Source organism: Tachyglossus aculeatus, chromosome 21 (assembly GCF_015852505.1).
Source record: "Tachyglossus aculeatus isolate mTacAcu1 chromosome 21, mTacAcu1.pri, whole genome shotgun sequence".
Taxonomy (NCBI): Eukaryota; Metazoa; Chordata; class Mammalia; order Monotremata; family Tachyglossidae; genus Tachyglossus; species Tachyglossus aculeatus.
The window spans coordinates 26,185,814-26,207,739 of record NC_052086.1 but is presented as its reverse complement, the minus strand read 5'-3'; the positions used below and the strand labels follow the sequence as shown (position 1 = coordinate 26,207,739).

The 21,926-nt window shown below is 44.4% G+C and overlaps 1 protein-coding gene across 1 annotated transcript in view; it reads right to left on the bottom strand.

Moving 5' to 3' along the window:
• ATP6V0A2 (ATPase H+ transporting V0 subunit a2) overlaps positions 1–21,926 on the bottom strand; it is a 61,179-nt gene that overhangs the window by 24,048 nt on the left and 15,205 nt on the right. The window contains exons 2-10 of the mRNA XM_038762403.1: positions 17,561–17,639; positions 13,863–13,960; positions 9,332–9,469; positions 8,462–8,559; positions 7,275–7,401; positions 5,360–5,442; positions 3,651–3,744; positions 1,516–1,728; positions 132–282 (exon numbers count right to left, since the gene is read on the bottom strand). Of these exons, the coding sequence (XP_038618331.1) occupies positions 132–282; positions 1,516–1,728; positions 3,651–3,744; positions 5,360–5,442; positions 7,275–7,401; positions 8,462–8,559; positions 9,332–9,469; positions 13,863–13,960; positions 17,561–17,639 (1,081 nt within the window). The remainder of the gene's footprint in view (positions 1–131; positions 283–1,515; positions 1,729–3,650; positions 3,745–5,359; positions 5,443–7,274; positions 7,402–8,461; positions 8,560–9,331; positions 9,470–13,862; positions 13,961–17,560; positions 17,640–21,926) is intronic.

Below are 21,926 nucleotides of genomic sequence, written 5' to 3'. Positions count from 1 at the left end.
ACCACAGGAAGCTCTTTGCGATTCAACATATACCTGAGGTTGTCAGGTGAGAAAGGAGTTCACGGGACATACAATTTATTTCAATTACAATTTATTTATAAATAAATTATTTATTTATTTAGTTAACCAACCTGGGTTAACTTCTCCGTAGTTCGCGATTCCATAAGCATCCACAATGTTCTGGAATCCTTCAGTGAATTTGTTGGTGCGGATTAGAGTCGGAGGCGTTTCGGTCGTTGGGATTGTGTTCATGAATGAAGGAATTGTAGCTCCGCTCTCTCGCTAAGAAAGGGTAAGAAAAGGTCAAGGAGATAATAATTTTGTAACATTTTCCAAGGATCACATGAGCAGTCCATTATTTTTCTAACTGAAAGCAAAACTGAAATGCCTCATTTTGATGAATTCCTTTCCTTTGCCTCTCTGGATAAATGTCCCTAATAAGTTTTCCAACGAAGTTAAATGAATAAATCCCTCCAGAGCAAAACCTTTCATAATCAAAGCTTCCCGATTTTTTTCAGACATAATAAAAAAATAATTTTGGCGCTTGCTAAGCGCTTACTATGTGCAAAGCACTGTTCTAAGTGCTGGGGAGGATACAAGGTGATCAGGTTGTCCCGTGTGGGGCTCACAATCTTAATCCCCATTTTACAGATGAGGTGACTGAGGCGCAGAGAAGTGAAGTGACTCACCCAAAGTCACACAGCTGACAAGCGGCAGAGCCGGGATTTGAACCCATGACCTCTGACTCCCAAGCCCGTGATCTTTCCCACTGAGCCCCGCTGCTTCTCATGATCTACGTTCAATACTTTTCCCGTATTTTTTATTTTAAATCAGAACCAACATGAATCGCTAACAATGTCAGCTTGGTCAAGTGAAAAAAATCTTAAATAAACTTCCTTTTCTTCCCTGTCTCCTAAGAAATCACACGGTGAAAGTACCTACGGGAAATGACGACATCTGCTCGGAGACGGCCGCCTGTCACTTGCCGCCCCACTGGCTAAATTTCAATAATATTTAACTTTTTCAGGAAATTAGATCCAGGTCCCTGACTTGGCTCTGACATATTATTTTCTTTCTTCTTTTCAGCTTAATAATAATAATGATAGCATTTATTAAGCGCTTACTTTGTGCAAGGCACTGTTCTAAGCACTGGGGAGGTTACAAGGTGATCAGGTTGTCCCACAGGGGGCTCACAGTCTTAATCCCCATTTTCCAGATGAGGGAACTGAGGCACAGAGAAGTGACTTGCCCAAAGTCACACAGCTGGCAATTGGCGGAGCTGGGATTTGAACCCATGGCCTCTGACTCCAAAGCCCGGGCTCTTTCCACTGAGCCATGTGTCTTCTCATTCATTCAATCGTATTTATTGAGCGCTTACTGTGTGCAGAGCGCTGTACCAAGCGCTTGGGAAGTACAAGTTGGCAACATATAAGTGATAATGATATTTGTTAAGCGCTTATTAAGACGTTCACTTTGCTTTGGTTGTACGCCCTTCAGAGAAACCAAGTCACTTACCGATCCCTCCTCCAGCGCCCGCCTCAAACTGTGCAGATCCGCCTCTGGGCACCACACCTCCGCAATGAGACACTTGTTCGTGACGTCAAAACTACACATGTTGAGCATGTGATAAATGGCTTTCATCTTCTTCACTTGGATCACCCACGTATAGATGGACTCTGCGGCTTTACACAACACTTGCCTTAAATAATCTTCGGTTTTGTGCAGCACCTAGGACAAAAAAAAAAAAAAACAGTATTCTTAACAAAAACATACACGACGATTATCTGAAGAAAGCTCCTTCAATGAAACACCTTTTTGACCCGAACTGCCTGTTTCAGGTGGGAAGGCGGTTCTCGGATCAATGGAGAAACGACGCCAAGTTTCCGGCACCACCCCTGACATTTCCATCAGGCACAATCCTAACCGAATGGACTTCACTATTTATTTCTCTGCCGTCGAGGAGGCGTCGTGTGCGCCGGACCGGAGGTCTGATTCTCTCCCCTCCCTGCCCTCCCCCAAAGGAGGAGAATACAGTCTATCAATCAATCATATTTATTGAAAACTTACTGTGTGCAGAGCACTGTACTAAGCGCTTGGGAAGTACAAGTTGGCAACATATAGAGACGGTCCCTACCCAACAGTGGGCTCACAGTCTAGAAGGGGGAGACAGAGAACATAAAATAAAATAAAATAAATAGAATAGATATGGACAATAATAATAATAATAATAATAATGATGGCATTTGTTAAGCGCTTACTATGTGCAAAGCATGTGATCAAGTTGTCCTATGGGGGGCTCACAGTCTTAATCCCCATTTTTACAGATGAGGTAACAGGCTCAGAGAAGTTAAGTGACTTGCCCAAGGTCACAGAGCAGACTTGTGGTGGAGCTGGGATTCGAACCCATGACCTCTGACTCCAAAGTCCGTGCTCTTTCCACTGAGCCACACTGCTTCATGTACAAGACTACAGCCCTCCCTGGGACTATGGAAACATTATGGCAAAACGGCTGAGGCGAGGGGCCTGCGGAAACGTTCAGTTTGCCTCACAAAGGCTTTTGGGCTGCTGACCTTTAAGAGAAGGGCTTGTACTATAGTAATAATAATAATAATAATGGCATTTGTTAAGCGCTTACTATGTGCAAAGCACTGTTCTAAGCACTGGAGAGGTCACAAGGTGATCAGGTTGTCCCACGGGGGGCTCACGGTCTTAATCCCCATTTTACAGATGAGGTGACTGAGGCACAGAGAAGTTTAAGTGACTTGCCCCAAGTCACACAGCTGACAAGTGGCGGAGTCGGGATTTGAACCCATGACCTCTGACTCCCAAGCCCGGGCTCTTTCCCCTGAGCCACGCTGCTTCTCTCTACTGTATTCTTTCAAACGCTTAGTATCCTGGGCTCTGCCGCCTGGCTGCTGTGTGACCTTGGGAAAGTCACTTCACTTCTCTGGACCTCAGTTAATCTCATCTGTAAAAGGGGGACTGAGACTGTGAGCCCCACGTGGGACCGGGACTGTATCCACCCCAGGGCTTAGTACAGTGCCTAGCATGTAGCAAGCGCTTAACAAATACCACAGTTATTATTATGGGGCTCCCCACAGAATTCAGGGCCCAAAAAATATTATTGACTGATTTGATTGAAGTTTTATTATTTTTCGTAGCTGAGTTCTTGTGGCCTTTAAACTTTTTTTTTTCCTCAAGGAGGATTTTTGGTGTGTAACTTGGGGACGGGGCCGCGGCTTCTCATTTCCATTCGCACTCCTCCCTGTTCAACCTTCTGGATGTTGAGACGCATTTAATATTTGATGATGACAATTATTTGATGATGTTGATTAAGTCCAACTTAACTTCTATCTACTCAGTGCTTAGAACAGCACTTGACACTCCTATAATAATCAATCATATTTATTGAGCACTTACTGTGTGCAGAGCACTGTACTAAGCGCCTGGGAAGTACAAGTTGGCAACATATAGAGACAGTCCCTACCCAACAGTGGGCTCACAGTCTAAAAGTCAATAAGCGCTTAGTACAGTGCTCTGCACACAGTAAGCACTCAATAAATACGATTGGATGAATGAATGAATAATAATCACAACAGCCAACATAATGATATCAATGGCGCTGGCAATGGCAATTCAATTTTACTCACAGTGTAAAGATCTTGAATGCGCGTATTTAGTCCCTCGTTAACTTCCCTCCGTTCCTCAGCGGTACTGGGATATGGGTACACGTGGCAGTGATAACTGAAAGAAAGAATTAAACCTCATTTTCCCAGTTATAATGACCAGAAAAAAGGGGGACGCATCTCAAAAAATACCTTTCCACTTAAACTGAGCTCGGTGATAACGCAACACATTTAGTGCAGTACATTCTTCTACTCGGGCTAAATTCTAGAGTTGGACTGGTTGACCTCTAGCACCTCAAATTATATTTATTTTTGTGCAGGTTAGCACAACACTATACATCGAGATAGACAAATACTATTTGATAGCCTAAACTATCCACAATCACAATAACTATCTTTCTTTGTTCTTTACTACAATTTTCACGTCCTAACTAGAGGGAGGAAAAAAATCAAGTTTTAGAAAAATCCCTAAAACTCCTAACAGTTAGAAAACTGCTAGACCCAAAGCGTTAGCCCAGTCGCAATGTATCAATAGCGCTTAAGGAAAAACGGAACCACGATACCGTCGGTATTACTGGGGACCTAAAAAATGATTTTGCCTAACAGGAAAAGGAGAACTTTCGACCAGCAATCAATTAGAGAAGCAGCGGGGCCTACGTAGAGCACGGGCCTCGGAGTCGGAAGGACCCAGGTTCTAATCCCAGGTCGGGCACTTAGCTGTGTGACCTTGGGGACGTCATTTCCCTTCTCCGGGCCTCGGTTTCCTCATCTGTAAAATGGGGATTAAGACTGGGAGCCCCATGTGAGACATGGACTGTACCCACCCTGATTAGCTTGTCTCTACAGTGTCTAACACATAGTAAGTGCTTAACAAATACCATGGGGAGGACGCCTGTCCAGGAGAGTGTCCCACTGGTTTCACCCCCAAAAAAACAGGAGGGAGCAGAATTCACTTCCAGGGAAACACTGCCAAGCCTACATGTTTATTCCAAGGACTGCTGACAGTTCTAGTCCCAGCAACCTAATTACCAACCATAATTGACAGCAACCCCCTACCAACCTGGAATCCCTGAACAGGAAAACCTGCAGGAGAGGGGGAGTGTATCAAACCCCAAGAGGGGGAGTGTAGTAGGGTATCAAACCCCATTCAAACCCAACCAGGTTCCATTTTAAAGCCATTCCGACCCTGGCCCAAAAGCTCAGGACCCTCGGGGCCCAGCCTGTCAAGAGCTTTAAGGAAAACGTGCAGAAAAAGTCGCGGCGGTTCTCACCGGGATCATTTCACAACGTTTAATCAAATAATAATAATAATAATGATGGCATTTATTAAGCGCTTACTACGTGCAAAGCACTGTTCTAAGCGCTGGGGAGGTTCCAAGGTGATCAGGTTGTCCCACGGGGGGCTCACAGTCTTAATCCTCCTTTTACAGATGAGGGAACTGAGGCCCAGAGAAGAGAAGTGACTTGCCCAAAGTCACACAGCTGACAATTGGCAGAGCTGGGATTTGAACCCATGACCTCTGACTCCAAATCCCGTGCTCTTCCCACTGAGCCACGCTGCTTATAAGAATGTCATAAGGGTCCGAAAAAGATCTTATAGCAGAAATAACAAAAGCAATCATAAAAATCCCATTAAAATAACACTCTGAGTACAAAAGAGAATACTAGGAAGAAAACAAGAATTGCGGCAAGTTATGTAACATAAGCAATATGAAAGTAATCAAATTTCTCACCAATCACATATCTTCTTAACCTTCTGGCCAATCTGGTCACCCCAAAAGGATATTAAAAACACATACCATTTCGTGACTTCTCCCTAAAGACAAAATTCAAATAATTGTTTCTCCTGGGTCTCTAGCTTGTGTTTTCTTGATGATGCTGTCAGAAACTGGTTTTGGAAGACGGACATTTAGGAGCCAGAAGGAGAATCAAGATTAGTCCAAGGTGTCAATCTCAAACTCCACTAGCACGCAGGTGGAAGATCTAAATCAATCATCAATCACATTTATTGAGCGCTTACTGTGTGCAGAGCACTGTACTAAGCGCTTGGGAAGTACAGGTTGGCAACATATAAAGACGGTTGCTACCCAACAATGGGCTCACAGTCTAGAAGGGGGAGACAGAGAACAAAACCAAACATATTAACAAAATAAAATAAATAAAATAGATATGTACAAGTAAAATAAAATAGAGTAATAAATATGTACAAACATATATACATATATAACAACATTGTTAGCACAAAAAGGAACTCAAATATATACTCTATCATCATCATCATCATCATCAATCGCATTTATTGAGCGCTTACTATGTGCAGAGCACTGTACTAAGCGCTTGGGAAGTACAAATTGGCAACATATAGAGACAGTCCCTACCCAACAGTGGGCTCACAGTCTAAAAGGGGGAGACAGAGAACTAAACCAAACATACTAACAAAATAAAATAGAATAGATATGTACAAATAAAATAAATAGAGTAATAAATATGTACAAACATATATACATATATACTCTAAACTCTAGACTTAAAGCTGCTGCTCTTCTAGCTTGTGGGCAGGAAACATGCCTATCAAATCTGGTATACTGTACTCTCCTAAGTGCTTAGTACAGGGCTCTGCACAGAGTAAGCGCTCAGAAAATACAATTCCTTGATTGAGTGATGAAACCGGACCTTAAAGACTTCCAAACTTTTTTAAAAAGGTACCCGCCACTAAACTACGGACTCCTCTCCTTCCTTTCTCCCTAGCAGAGAGAGGATGGAAAGAAACGAAGATCAAGCAGCAAAATAAAGCTGCCGAGGTAACTGAAGGTGGTAGAGTACGTTCACTCTGGTTAAAATTTGATGACGGCTTCTGAATTTAGGGAAGAGGTGGTAGAAATGTGCCAATGACATTATTTCAACAGAGCCAAACCTAGATAGAGCACACTGGGACTCCACTCAGTCCCAAACTCAGGGGAGACAGGGCCACTTCAAAGAACAATACCGATTTTTGCTCCATTTTAGCAATTCCTTAGAAATTTCCCAATCCCTCTACTGATATAACCCCAGTGTTAGCCTGGAAATGAGAAATTCAAAGTACAAAGAGGCTGAAAAAATGGGAAGTATTTTACAAGTGAGAACAGTGCTTTACAGAAAAAAAAAAAACCCAGCCTCATTTGAAATTGCCGCTTTGACAGGTGATTTAATCTCATGTGTCCCGGCTCTCCAGGTTTACAGCTATAGATATAGGTGACCAGTTACCAAATGCTACTGCTACTGGCAGTTAAAATAACCATAAAAACGGACATTTATACATTCCTAGTTAATGAACAACTTGAGCCGAGCAACTCCCTCCATTTAAATCCTTCACTTAGGGTAAAAGTTTGAGAAAACATCTCCATATTCAAGCTCCGTTTTGGGGTTTGTTTTTTTTTTGACATTTTGACCTACAGAAAATCTCCCTCATTTTCTCGAGAAATCAGTTTCACAAAAATCCAGGAGTCAGGCTTGGATAAATGTATGCCTTGTCCCGGAGGCTAGCGGGATGTCACTTTCCAGGTTCCTGCAACCTGCTGATCCTTATCTTGAGCAATCTGTCCCATCATACAACAAATGAATGATACCCGAAAAGGACGGGTATTATGAAATAGCAAATATTTTACTCACAGTTTCAGGATCTTCAAGGCATTCGTCTAGCTCTGCATAGGTGACAATAGTGTAACCTTTGCAGACCCTCCACAGCATTCTTTCAAACGCTTCAACTCTTGCTCGATGAACTAAGCCCGATACGAACCTACGGAAGGGAAGTTACCGCACGTTAGCTGCCATCCATGCGTCGATAGTACTGACTGTTTACTGCATAGAGTACTGAGTTAGTTAATAATAATAATAATTGGCATTTGTTAAGCGCTTCCTATGTGCAAAGCACTGTTCTAAGCGCTGGGGAGGATACAGGGTGATCAGGTTGTCCCACGTGGGGCTCACAGCCTTAATCCCCATTTTACAGATGAGGGAGCTGAGGCCCAGAGAAGTTAAGTGACTTGCCCAAGAGCACACAGCAGACATGTGGCGGAGTCGGGATTCGAACCTATGACATCCGACTCCAAAGCCTGGGCTCCTTCTACTGAGCCACGCTGCTTCTCTTTCCATTACGCCATGCTACTTCCCCATAAATACCACTGACTGATTGATATGCGCTCAATAAATACAACTGATGGGTTGACTGATATGTGCTTTGTCCCGTATGGGCCTCATAGTCTAAAAGGGAGGGACAACGGAAATTCCATCCCCATTTTACAGATGAGGAAACTGAGGCAAAGAGCAACCAACTGACTTGACCAAGGGTACACAGCGGGCAACCGGGATTAGAGTCCACGTCAACTTACTCGCAGGGCTGTGCTTTTTTCACTAGGCAATATTGCTGCCCAAAGCTGTGCTAACCACTCTGCGCTTGGGAGAATAATGGACATAACCCCTGCTCTCAAAGAACTACAGATCAAGCGCTTAGTACAGTGCTCTGCACACAGTAAGCGCTCAATAAATACGACTGAATGAACTAGGATTTCACTGACCAGTTTACTAGTTTCTACAGTGGGTAACGGAGTATACGTATCTTGACAAGACTGGCTTTTTCAAAAGGAATAAAACATGTTATTTCTAGTTTTTTTTTTTTTTTTCAAAAAACACAGCTGTATCGTGCATTTCAACAACTGAAATTCTGAAGATTGTTTTGCTAGACACACGCACTTATTTAGATTAATTCGGTGAATCCCAAAACATCTGCGTTTTCTGTATGTGCTCTTCGGGGCTTTACAAAAAAACTAATTTCAAGCTCGACATTAAGTACTACTTACCCCAGTTTGGCACCTAGTCGCTGCATGCAGTTATAGTCCAAGGAGTCCTTGTCTAAAGAAGGAAATTCTTCATAACTGGGTTGTAAAGAGGCTTCAAACTATTTTAAAAAACGATGAATTTCACAATCAGGTCACTCCAAACAACTTCATGCATTTTGAAAAAATGAAAGGTGATACATAAACCAAAAAAAAAACTTTGTCAAGAAGAAAATATGAAAAAGGAAAGCACACTTGAATTACCTACCTTCTTTAAAGTTAAAAATATGACGAAATGAAAGGCAGTTCAATCACTGAGGCAACTTTCCTCCATTTCATTACAAACCACGGGTGGAGTTTTTCAGTACATGCACAAACTCCTCCCTCTCACTGTCAAATCATGGGTTGAAAAGTGCTTACTTTGAAGCTTGTCGAAGGAAAAATCTGTCATTTTTTTTTTAAAGCTTCACATTTTGAGACAATACTGACTACAAATCTCCAGTGCAAGCGCTTAGTACAGTGCTCTGCACATAGTAAGCGCTCAATAAATATGATTGATGATGATGAAATCTCCCCTTAGAGCAATCACAGGTTTAACCGAACAGCAGTGCCAAATTTTTCAATCTTTTTCATTGAATTCTTGAGCTGGAAAGTGCCAAACAAAAGCAACGTATAATGTGAAGTTGGTCCAGTACCTCAGCTTGTCGAAGGAAAATCTGTCATTTTTTTTTTTAAAGCTTCACATTTTGAGACGATACTGACTACAAATCTCCCCTTAAAGCAATCACAGGTTTAACCGAACAGCAGTGCAAACTTTTTCAATCTTTTTCATTGAATTCTTGAGCTGGAAAGTGCCAAACAAAAGCAATGTATAATGTGAAGTTGGTCCAGTACCTCAGCATTTCGTTTAACAAACGTTTTGGTCACCCTCAGCATGTGGGTGTATTCTATTAGTTCAAGCAGGTTTTTCCTTAGTTTTTCCTTGTTCTTAGTCACTTCTCTCATCTCGACTTCCAGTTTCTGTAACTGTTCCTGAAAACAACACACAGGTCACTAATGGGAATGGCTCTTTTCTAAGATACCCTCAGTCTGCAGACAAAATCATTTTTAACTATCTTTAATTTCATTTTTTAACTGTCCGCTCGATATTAGAAGTGGTGATTTTTTTAGCGGGCTATTGGAATAAAAAAGCAGTTCAACCTAAAAGGATTTCTAAAAAATTTAACCTGAGTCAATTAAGAAAGGAAGGTTTCCAAAGAATCACTTAACTGCTACTTATTTTAGTTTGTCAGCGTACTTTCATTCCCCTAGAAAATTCATCTCAAAACAATGCATTAAAATCACGTTCTGATTTTCTTTCCTACTACTTCCCCAATCACACGATAAAGATGTCCGTTCAGCTTCGATTCTTCAGTGCCCTTTAATTTGCAAAGCTGAAAATCACACCCATCTCTACTGAACGTTTTTTTTACTATATCCCTTCCTAAATAGCAAATTCGTTTCTATTTATTTGACTGTATTAAAAAAATGAATTAGAAAAAATACGATCCAATGGCGAGAAACGTTACACAGTCAATCGATCGATCTTATTCACTGAACGCTTTCTGTGAGCGGAGCACTGTACCAAGCACTTGGGAAAGTACAATATGACAATACAACAGACACATTCCCCGCCTACAATGAGTTTACAGTCTAGAGGGGGGAGACAAACAATAACTTATTCATTCAATCGTATTTATTGAGCGCTTACTGTGCGCAGAGCACTGTACTAAGTGCTTGGGAAGTACAAGTTGGCAACATATAAGTGATAATAATGATGGTATTTGTTAAGTGCTTAATCAGTCGTATTTATTGAGCGCTTACTGTGTGTAGAGCACTGTACTAAGCGCTTGGGAAGTCCAAGTTGGCAACATATAGAGACGGTCCCTACCCAACAGTGGGCTCACAGTCTAGAAATGTGGCAAGCACTATATTCAGGCTAATCAGGTCGGATACAGTCCCTGTTGCACATGGGGCTCACAGTCTTAATTCCCTTTTACAGAGAAGTAAAATGACTTGCCCAAGATCACCCAGCAGACAAGGGGCAGGGCTGGAATTAGAATACAGGTCTTTCTCACTCCCAGGCCCGTTGCAATACGTGCGTAAGTGCTGGGGCGGGGGATGAATAAAGGAAGCAAATTCATTCAATCGTATTTATTGAGCGCTTACTGTGTGCAGAGCAAATCAGGGCGGAGTGGAAGAAAGGGAAATGAAGGTTTAGTGAGGGAAGGCTTCGTGGAGGAGATATGCCTTCAGTAAGGCTCTGAAGAGGGACAGAGAGAGTAAATATTTGTTGAATATGAAGAGGGAGGGCATTCCGGTCCAGAGGCAGAATGAGGGTGAAAGCAGCAGCATGGCTTAGTGGAAAGAGCCCGGGCTTGGGAGTCTGAGGTCATGGGTTCTAATCCTGACTCTGCCACTTGCCAGCTGTGTGACTTTGGGCCAGTCACTTAAAGGTTGTCCCACATGGGACAACCTGCATACCTTGTATCTACCCCAGCGCTTAGAACAGTGCTTGGCCACATACTAGCGCTCAACAAATACCATCATTATTATTTATTCATTCATTCATTATTTATTCAATCGTATTTACTGAGCGCTTACTGGGTGCAGAGCACTGTACTACTACTACTACTAATAATGATGGCATTTATTAAGCACTTACTATGTGCAAAGCACTGTTCTAAGCGCTGGGGAGGTTACAAGGTGATCAGGTTGTCCCACGGCGGGGGGCTCACAGTCTTAATCCCCATTTTCCAGATGGGGGAACTGAGGCCCAGAGAAGTGAAGTGACTTGCCCATAGTCACCCAGCTGACAAGTGGCGGAGCCGGGATTTGAACCCACGACCTCTGACTCCAAAGCCTGGGCTCTTTCCACTGAGCCACGCTGCTTCTCACCGCTTCATAGCACCGTACTAAGCGCTTAGGTCAGCGGCGAGATAGATGAGATGGAGGTATAGTGAGTAAGTTAGACTTAGGGGAGCGAGTGTGCAGGCTGGGTTGGAGTAGGGGAGTAGTGAGGTGAGGTAGGAGGGGGCGAGGTGACCGAGTGCTTTAAAGCCGAGTTTCCGTTTGACGCGGAGGTGGACGGGCAACCACTGGAGGTTCCTGAGTTTCAAATGTCCACACCATAATTTCTGCACGACGATAACAAAACGTGTATGGGACCGCCCGATTACCTTGTAACCTTCCCAGCGCTTGGAACAGGGCTCACCAGCACATGGTGAGCGCTTGATAAATAACAATGATAGCATTTATTAAGCGCTTACTATGTGCAAAGCACTGATAAATGCCATCATTATTGTTGTTGTTATTCTCTGGACCTCAGTTCCCTCATCGGCAAAGTGGGGATGGAGACGGTGAGCCCCCCGTGGGACAACCTGATGGCCTTGTATCTAACCCAGGGCTTAGGACAGTGCTTTTCACATAGTAGGTGCTTAACAGATACCGTCATTATTATTAATTCTGCTTCCGCCAGCTGTGTAACTTTGGGCAAGCCACTTAACTCCTCTCACCTGTCTACATGTTTCCATTCATTCATTCAATCGTATTTATTGAGCGCTGAATGTGTGCAGAGCACTGGACTAAGCGCTTGGGAAGTACAAGTTGGCAACACCTAGAGACGGTCCCTACCCAACAGCGGGCTCACGGTCTAGAAGGGGGAGACAGACAACAAGACAAAACATACTAACAAAATAAAATAAATAGGATAAATATGTACAAATACAATAGAGTAATAAATACGTACAAACATATATACATATATACAGGTGGTGTGGGGAGGGGAAGGAGGTAAGGCCGGGGGGGGATGGGGAGAGGGAGGGGTTTCGTTTTGTTGTCTGTCTCCCCCTTCTAGACGGTGAGCCCGTTGTTGGGTAGGGACCGTCTCTGTATGTTGCCGACTTGTACTTCCCAAGCGCTTAGTCCAGTGCTCTGCACACAGTGAGCGGTCAATAAATACGATCGAATGAATGAATGAATGTACAGTTTATTGTATGATTCACCGTACGTATAAAACTAAACCAAACTAGGGGCTTCATCTCATTGTACAGTCACATGCATAAGGATTCCAAGCGCTTAGTCCAGTGCTCTGCACACAGTGAGCGGTCAATAAATACGATCGAATGAACGTACAGTTTATTGTATGATTCACCGTACGTATAAAACTAAACCAAACTAGGGGCTTCATCTCATTGTACAGTCACATGCATAAGGATTCCAACGTCTTCCAGAGGGCAAAACAAGTACAATGGCACCGAACTGAGCTTAGAACAGTGCTAAGTACTTTTCAAAAATCCCAGGTAAAGAACTAAGGCCTAACTGAGAAGTAGCGTGGCTCGGTGGAAAGAGCCCGGGCTTTGGAGGCAGAGGTCACGGGTTCAAATCCTGCCTCTGACAATTATCAGCTGGATGACTTGGGGTAAGTCACTTCACTTCTCTGTGCCTCAGCTCCCTCATCTGTAAAATGAGGATTAAGACTGGGAGCCCCCCGCGGGACAACCTGATCACCTTGTAACCTCCCCAGCGCTTAGAACAGTGCGTTGCACATAGTAAGCGCTTAATAAATGCCATTATTATTATTATTATTATTATTATTATTATTATTGTTAACTAGTCCGTCACCACAGCGACCTAAGTTTGTAAGCTCCTTATGGGCAGGACACACGTCTACCGACTCTGTTATATTGTATTCTCCCAGGTGAGAAACAGCACAGGGCTGGGAGTCAGACGATCTGGTTCGAAGCCCGGCTCCGCCACTCGTCTGCTGCGTGACCCTGGGCAAATCACTCCATTTTGTACTTCCCAAGCGCTTAGTACAGTGCTCTGCACACAGTAAGCGCTCAATAAATACGATTGACTGATTGATTCTCTGTGCCTCTGTTGCCTCATCTGTAAAATGGGCCAGTGAGCTCCACGGGGGACATGGACGGTGGCCAATCTGATTACCTTGGATCTCCCCCAGCCCTTAGTACAGGGCCTGGATCGTAGTAAGCGCTTAACAAATACCATTTGAAAAAATGCTCTGCCCACAGTAAGCACTCATTAAATGTGGCCGATTGTGATTTCTATCGAGTAAGCCAGGGTCCAAACAGAGGTTAGGTCAGAATCCCCAAATAACAGAGAGGGGACTGAAGGATTAGCTTTCCCGCATTTCTGTTTCTGGAAAATCCGTAACCGATCACGTCGGACCCTGAAAAATTACTGCCATTTCTCAATAAGTGGGGAGGGAAGATGTGAGATGAGTTGGGCAAGGACAAGAAGTGTTCGCATTTATTCCATGAGACTTAAAAACCAGAAAGACAAAAGATCTTAAACTACACAGTGCAAAGTAGACTGTAAACCCTAACAGCGATGGCCTGAAAAGTGATTTTATTTAAAAAGTTACCTGCATTTCTAAAACTTGCTTGAGAGGTGGGGCCGGAGGGCTCGTGTCTCCCTCAGGAAGGGGAATGTCGGCTCTTTTAATTTCTTGCACTAAAAATGCTGTGGGAATCAAGCACGTAGAGTCAGAATGTCAAATTCAAAATGCATTTCACTTCACACAAAAATTAACAGTTAGTGGATTGGCAAAAAAAAGGATATTTTTACGTTCCAAACCTTCCCAGCCTAAACAAAAATTCCAAACCATAGTCACCAGGGGGTTTAACTTGGGGAGAGCCAGATCTAGTTTCAACAGGCCTGAAGATCTTGTCGCGCTGCTCGAGAACTGACTCACTGCAGGCTAATCCGACTCCAGCTTTGCAATCTTTCTGAAACGCCGCGTACCTCATCCATTTCCAGGGGCCTTCTGTTCCTCTGGGGCCCCTCCAAACTGGTTGTGCACATTTCGAGACTTTATTATTGCCCCTTGGCAGGGAGGGGCATTTGGCGGCCCGGAAATTGGTGAAATTTCCAGATCGGAGCAAAGAATCACCAGTGCTCTGAGCCCCTGACTAGATTTGGCAGGAGGGAGGGAGATGCACGCACTCTGCCCAGCTTCCTCAAGCGAAAGTCCCCAGCGTGGCCAATTGGACAGAGCACGGGCCTCAGAGTCCGGAAGTTGTGGGTTCTAATCCTGACTCCGCCACTCGCCTGCTGTGTGAGCTTGGGCAAGTCACTTTGCATCTCTGTGCCTCAGTGACCTCATCTGTAAAATGGGGATTGAGACGTGGGACAGGGGCTGTGTCCAACCCAAGTTGCTTGTAGCTGCCCCAGCGCTTAGTACAGTGCCTGGCACCTAGTAGGCACTTAAAAACCATACTTATTATTATTAATAAACTTCTTTCTGGTGGCACAAGTCCCTCAGGCCTAAAAAGCCCTACTACAGGAAGAGAGTACCAGGGCGCTTCCAAAAAACCAAGATTTCCCCATTACAGGACCACCGCAGGTCTGGAGAGGAAAAAAAAAAAAGAAATGAGCCTAATGTGCCTGGTAAAGAACAGACCTACCTAAATTTTCTAAATTTAGATGATTTCTGGGGGGTGGACAGGAGGGTGGGCTCCAAATGTTAGGCAAAGATTAAGTCATTAGCACTTAAACCCCTCCATGGAGTAGAGAAGTAGTATCAGTAGTATTTAGAAAGGACTGAAAGAGAAACAAGTCACTTGGACGATCATAAAACGTAAAATCTGCTTTAACAGCCTAGGAATTTGTGTCGTAAATATTAGATTCGGGTTCACCCTGGACATAGTTATTTGGTAAGTTCAGTTTGCAGGATTCCTAAATTTAAAAAAGGAATTTTTAAATTGGGGGCTGCTCTTACAGCATGACTACATTTGCTTAGGGAGTCACACATCTTCTGATGGTTTAAACCCTGTAGAACAGAGATAAGTAAGGGCAACCACAAATGCTTCGGCTGGCTCATATCATTTCCTCCTCCTTTGAAAGACTCAGTAGATGATCCAATATCAGATATGTAACTATGACAGAAATGGAACCGCAGAGTGTCCTGGAATCCCTGGGACAAGCAATATGACTAAGAAGTTGGTCCTGGATGATGCTCTAAAACTAAAACTTCAATAATGCCCCCAAACAGTTGAGAAGTTTGATTTGTTTTTTTATAGATAGGGAGCTGTTTCAAATGCATTGTCCCGGGATAATTTCTTAGGATCCAGATGACTAATGCAATTCAATATCCCAATTATCTGAGCAAACTCAATTCTCTCTCCGGCAATCACGACATTAAGGCTTAACGTAAGAGGCCTTCCCAGACTGAGCCCCCTCCTTCCCCTCCCCCTCCCCTCCCCACAGCACCTCTATATATGTTTGTACGTATTTATTACTCTATTTTATTTGCACATATTTACTCTATTGATTTTATTTTGTTAATATGTTTTGTTCTCTGTCTCCCCCTTCTCGACTGTCAGCCCGCTGTTGGGTAGGGACCGGCTCTATACGTTGCCAACTTGGACTTCCCAAGCTCTTGGTCCAATGCTCTGCAATCAATCAATCAATCGTATTTATTGAGCGCTTACTGTGTGCAGAGCGCTGTGTGTAGTAAGCGCTCAATAAATACGATTGAATGAATGAAAATGAGCCCTGTTTTCTCAGCGGGGTTCTTGAAGGTGCCTGCACCGCATCCCCAAAGGCTTACCTCACCTCCCTTCTCTCCTTCTACCGCCCAGCCCGCACCCTCCGCTCCTCCACCGCTAATCTCCTCACCGTACCTCGCTCTCGCCTGTCCCGCCATCGACCCCCGGCCCACGTCATCCCCCGGGCCTGGAATGCCCCCAGTCCCTCTGCCCATCCGCCAAGCTAGCTCTCTTCCTCCCTTCAAGGCCCTGCTGAGAGCTCACCTCCTCCAGGAGGCCTTCCCAGACTGAGCCCCTTCTTTCCTCTCCCCCTCGTCCCCCTCTCCATCCCCCCGTCTTACCTCCTTCCCTTCCCCACAGCACCTGTATATATGTATATATGGTTGTACATATTTATTACTCTATTTATTTATTTATTTTACTTGTACATTTCTATCCTACTTATTTTATTTTGTTGGTATGCTTGGTTCTGTTCTCTGTCTCCCCCTTTCAGACTGTGAGCCCACTGTTGGGTAGGGACTGTCTCTATGTGATGCCAATTTGTACTTCCCAAGCGCTTAGTACAGTGCTCTGCACATAGTAAGCGCTCAATAAATACGATTGATTGATTGATTGATTGATTGATAGGAAGAAAAGCGACTTCTGATTGCCTCCTCTCTCATTCCCCTTTCACTTGATTCAAACCTAGAATGGCTCCCGGGTTGGCAGTAGCATGCTCTGCGGCCCCCAACCGTGACCAACGTGCCCCTCTGAGCACTTCAAAGAGACGCACAAGTGGGTTGAGAAAAGGCGACCGCGCTAGTGGCAAAGACGCCAAGAGCGTGGAACCTACCGCCTGGACCACCTCCACCCCTGTGACAATCATCATCATCATCATCATCAATCGTATTTATTGAGCGCTTACTGTGTGCAGAGCACTGTACTAAGCACTTGGGAAGTACAAGTTGGCAACATCTAGACACAGTCCCTACCCAACAGTGGGCTCACAGTCTAAAAGGGGGAGACAGAGAACAAACCAAACATACTAACAAAATAAAATAAATAGAATAGATATGGACAAATAAAATAAATAGAGTAATAAATATGTACAAACATATATACAGGTGCTGTGGGGAAGGGAATGAGGTAAGATGGGGGGGATGGAGAGGGGTACGAGGGGGAGAGGAAGGAAGGGGCTCAGTCTGGGAAGGCCTCCTGGAGGAGGTCCACTCCACTGCAAATATGTTGCTACGTGTCACGGCTCCGTGTGCACAAGACACGGAGGCCCATTTCTCCCTATTTAGGACTGTGTAAATTCCCTAAACTGCCCGAAGAAAGCCCAGTCTCCCCAATTCCCGGGGGGGCAAATCTGCGAAACTCCTGGGAATTTCACTTTGCGGATAGCAACGGTGAGTCACCTTTCGAGGAATGTTGACCGTCTTCAAAAAACCAGGAATAGATCGGACCGATCTGAAGGGGTAAACAGAATCTCCAAAGGTGTCCACCGATTTATCGGTATTATCACCACCTTCGTTCCTTCCTCCCCTTTTCCACTAACATCTTCAATAAAAGGGCACAGGGAATCGACACTCACCCAATATTCGTTCCAGTTCCTCACACCTCTTCACTTCACCAACAAATTTTCTCTGAAATGCACTTACGTTTTGATTGAGCTGAAAGAAGGAAGGACGAAACCATCATTACGGTCGGCTAAACGTGTTCCTACTTTCATTCATTCATTCAGTCGCATTTATTGAGCGCTTACTGTGTGCCGAGCACTGGACTAAGCGCTTGGGAAGTACAAGTTGGCAACATAAATTGGCTTACATGACTGTAAGCTCCCTAAGGGCCGGGATTATGTTAACCAACTCTTATATAGTATTCTCCCATTATCATCATCATCAATCGTATTTATTGAGCGCTTACTATGTGCAGAGCACTGTACTAACTGCTTGGGAAGTACAAATTGAGCGCTCAATACAAGGCCCTGCACAAAATAAGTGTTCAGTACATCCCGTTGATTGATTGATAGAATTCCTACATTTATAGCTCCTAAACCAGTCAATGGTATGTACTGAGTGTTTACTATGTGCAGAGCATTCATTCATTCATTCAATCGTATTTATTGAGCGCTTACTGTGTGCAGAGCACTGGACTAAGCGCTTGGGAAGACCAACTCGGCAACATATGGAGACGGTCCCTACCCAACAGCGGGCTCACAGTCTAGAAGGGGGAGACAGACAACAAAACAAAACATATTAACAAAATAAAATAAATAGAATGAATATGTACAAGTAAAATAGAGGAATAAATACGTACAAATATATATACATATATACAGGTGCTGTGGGGAGGGGAAGGAGGTAAGGCGGGGGAGAGGAAGGAGGGGGCTCAGTCTGGGAAGGCCTCCTGGAGGAGGTGAGCTCTCAGTAGGGCTCTGTATTAAGCGCTTGGGAGAGTACACTACAACCGAGTTAGCAGACACATTCTCTACCCAAAACGAGCTTACACTTAAAGCACTTAAAGGCTGTTAGAAAAAACAAAATACAGAGAGAGGTATTGACCGCCACTCCACAAGTCATCTTAAAATGCAGCAGGTTCACTACATAAGTTAGCCATATATATATTTTTATTATTACAGTAATAATAATGGTATTTGTTGAGCGCTTACTGTGCGCCAGGCACCGTACGAAGAAGCACTGGAGTGGATAGCAAGCCATATATTTTATTATTATTACAATAATTATAATGGTATTTGTTGAGCGCTTACTGTGCGCCAGGCACTGTACGAAGAAGCACTGGAGTGGATAGCAAGCCATATATTTTATTATTACAATAATAATAATGGTATTTATTATTATAAATAATGTAATAATTTCATTATAGAGAAGCAGCGTGGCTCAGTGGAAAGAGCCCGGGCTTTGGAGTCAGAGGTCATGGGTTCAAATCCCGACTCCGCCAATTATCAGCTGTGTGACTTTGGGCAAGTCACTTCACTTCTCTGTGCCTCAGTTACCTGATCTGTAAAATGGGGACTAAGACTGTGAGCCCCATGTGGGACAACCTGATCACCTGGTATCCCCCCAGCGCTTAGAACAGTGCTTTGCACATAGTAAGCGCTTAACAAATACCATCATTATTATTATTTGTTGAGCGCTTACTGCGCGCCAGGCACTGTACGAAGCACCGGAGCCGATAGCAAGCAAATTGGGACGGACGCAGTCCCTGTCCCACGTGGGACTTGGGAGTCTCGAGCCCCATTTTCCAGATGAGGTAACTGCGGCGGCCCAGAGAAGTGAAGTGACTTGCCTGGGGTCACACAGCAGACGAGTGGCAGGGCCGGGATTAGAACCCATGACTCCCACGCTGCTTCTCGCTTTAGCAGTTTAACGGGGTACGGGGAGAGATACAGGGAACCGTGAGGGGGTAACCTCTACAGTGCTTACAGGGGGGTGGGTCTTTTATCATTCACAATTTCCCTGACTGTCATGGCCACGATTTGCTGGGATTTCCACCTGATTAGCTTGTGTCCACCCCAGCGCTTGGCGCAGAGTAATCAATCAAGCAATCAATCGTATTTATTGAGCGCTTACTGTGTGCAGAGCACTGGACTAAGCACTTGGGAAGTCCAAGTTGGCAACATCTAGAGGCAGTCCCTACCCAACAGTGGGCTCACAGTCTAGAAGGGGGAGACAGAGAACAAAACCAAACATACCAACAAAATAAAATAGAATAGATATGTACAAGTAAAATAAATAAATAGAGTAATAAATATGTACAAACATATATGCGTATATACAGGTGCTGTAGGGAAGAGAAGGAGGTAAGATGGGGGGGATGGAGGGGGGACGAGGGGGAGAGTAAGCGCTTAACACGTACAATAAAAAATAATAATGATAATAATGGTTGTTAATAGCAATACTACTAAAAACAGTGATAATTAATAATAATTATAGTACTTGTTACCAACTTACTACGCGCCAAGCACTGGTCTAAGTGCTGGGATAGATACGAGTTAATCGGGTTGGACACGGTCCCTGCCCCAACATGGGGTTCACACTCTTCATCTCCATTTTACAGACAGTGATAATTAACAGTAATTATAGTACTTGTTACACACCTACTATGTGCCAAGTACTATTCTAAATCCTGGGATAGACACAAGTTAATCAAGTTGGACACAGTCCCTATCCCAACATGGGGTTCACACTCTTCATCCCCATTTTACAGACAGTGATAATTAATAGTAATTATAGTACTCATTACGCACCTACTATGTGCCAAGTACTGCTCTAAGCGCTGGGATAGACACAAGTTAATCAAGTTGGGGAAGCAGCATGGCTCAGTGGAAAGAGAACGGGCTTTGGAGTCAGAGGTCAGGGGTTCAAATCCCGGCTCCGCCAATTTTCAGCTGACTTTGGGCAAGTCACTTCACTTCTCTGGGCCTCAGTTACCTCATCTGTAAAATGGGGATTAAGACTGTGAGCCCCCCACGGGACAACCTGATCACCCTGTAACCTCTCTAGCGCTTAGAACAGTGCTTTGCACATAGTAAGCGCTTAATAAATGCCATTAAAAAAAAAAAAGTTGGATACAGTCGCTATCCCAACATGGGGTGCACACTCTTCATCCCCATTTTACAGACAGTGATAATTAATAGTAATTATAGTACTCGTTATGCACCTACTATGTGCCAAGTACTGTTCTAAGCGCTGGGATAGACACAAGTTAATCAAGTTGGACACAGTCCCTATCCCAACATGGGGTTCACACTCTTCATCCCCATTTTACACACAGTGATAATTAATAGTAATTATAGTACTCGTTACGCACCTACTATGTGCCAAGTACTGTTCTAAGCGCTGGGATAGACACAAGTTAATCAAGTTGGACACAGTTCCTATCCCAACATGGGGTTCACACTCTTCATCCCCATTTTACACACAGTGATAATAGTAATTACAGTACTCGTTATGCACCTACTATGTGCCAAGTACTGTTCTAAGCGCTGGGATAGACACAAGTTAATCAAGCTGGACACAGTCCCTATCCCAACATGGGGTTCACACTCTTCATCCCCATTTTACACACAGTGATAATTAATAGTAATTATAGTACTCGTTACGCACCTACTATGTGCCAAGTACTGTTCTAAGCGCTGGGATAGACACAAGTTAATCAAGCTGGACACAGTCCCTATCCCAACATGGGGTTCACACTCTTCATCCCCATTTTATGAGGTAACTGAAGTCCAGAGAAGTGACTTGTCCAAGGTCACGCAGCAGACACGTGGTGGCACCGGGATTAGAGCCAAGGTCCTTCCGTCTCCCAGGCTCCCGCTCTATCCACTAAACCATCCGATATGTCCAATTCGGTCTTCCCAAGTGGGTCTGGCCTTGTGACACCGCAGCAGGGAAACAGAAAAACACAGTCGGGGACACCCAGACAGCTCCTTTCCCAGAGCCGGGATCCCGCTCCGGGCTCGAAGGGATGCGTTGCCATCACTGTTTTCCAAAATTTAAGGCTTTCAGGGGTCCCCCGCCCCAGAAACCCAGGAGAGCAGGAACAACAGACACAGCTTCTCCCGCTCCCAGGAGGAGGAGACCCGGGATGCCTGGCAAACGTGGGTGGGAGAGGGGTCGTCTCTGCCGCTCTCCTGCCGTCCGAGGGAAAAACTCGGCTCGGGAAATCCCCCCGTGTGTGAAGATGGGAGTGTGTATATACAGAAGTAGGAGTAGCAAGAGTGTAAATGGGGGACTGGATCCCTCGCACTGGGGGCCCCCCTGGGGTGAGGGGCTGTGTCCAGCCTGCTCACTTAGTGCAGTGCTTGGCAGCTACAATGTGCTTAAATATCACAATTCCTATTTCTCCACCCGGAAGGAGGACAGGCCCGGAAATTAGGAGATCCCGGTTCTGATCCAAGTTCTGCCACTAAGTGGCTGGGTGACCATGGGCTGGGT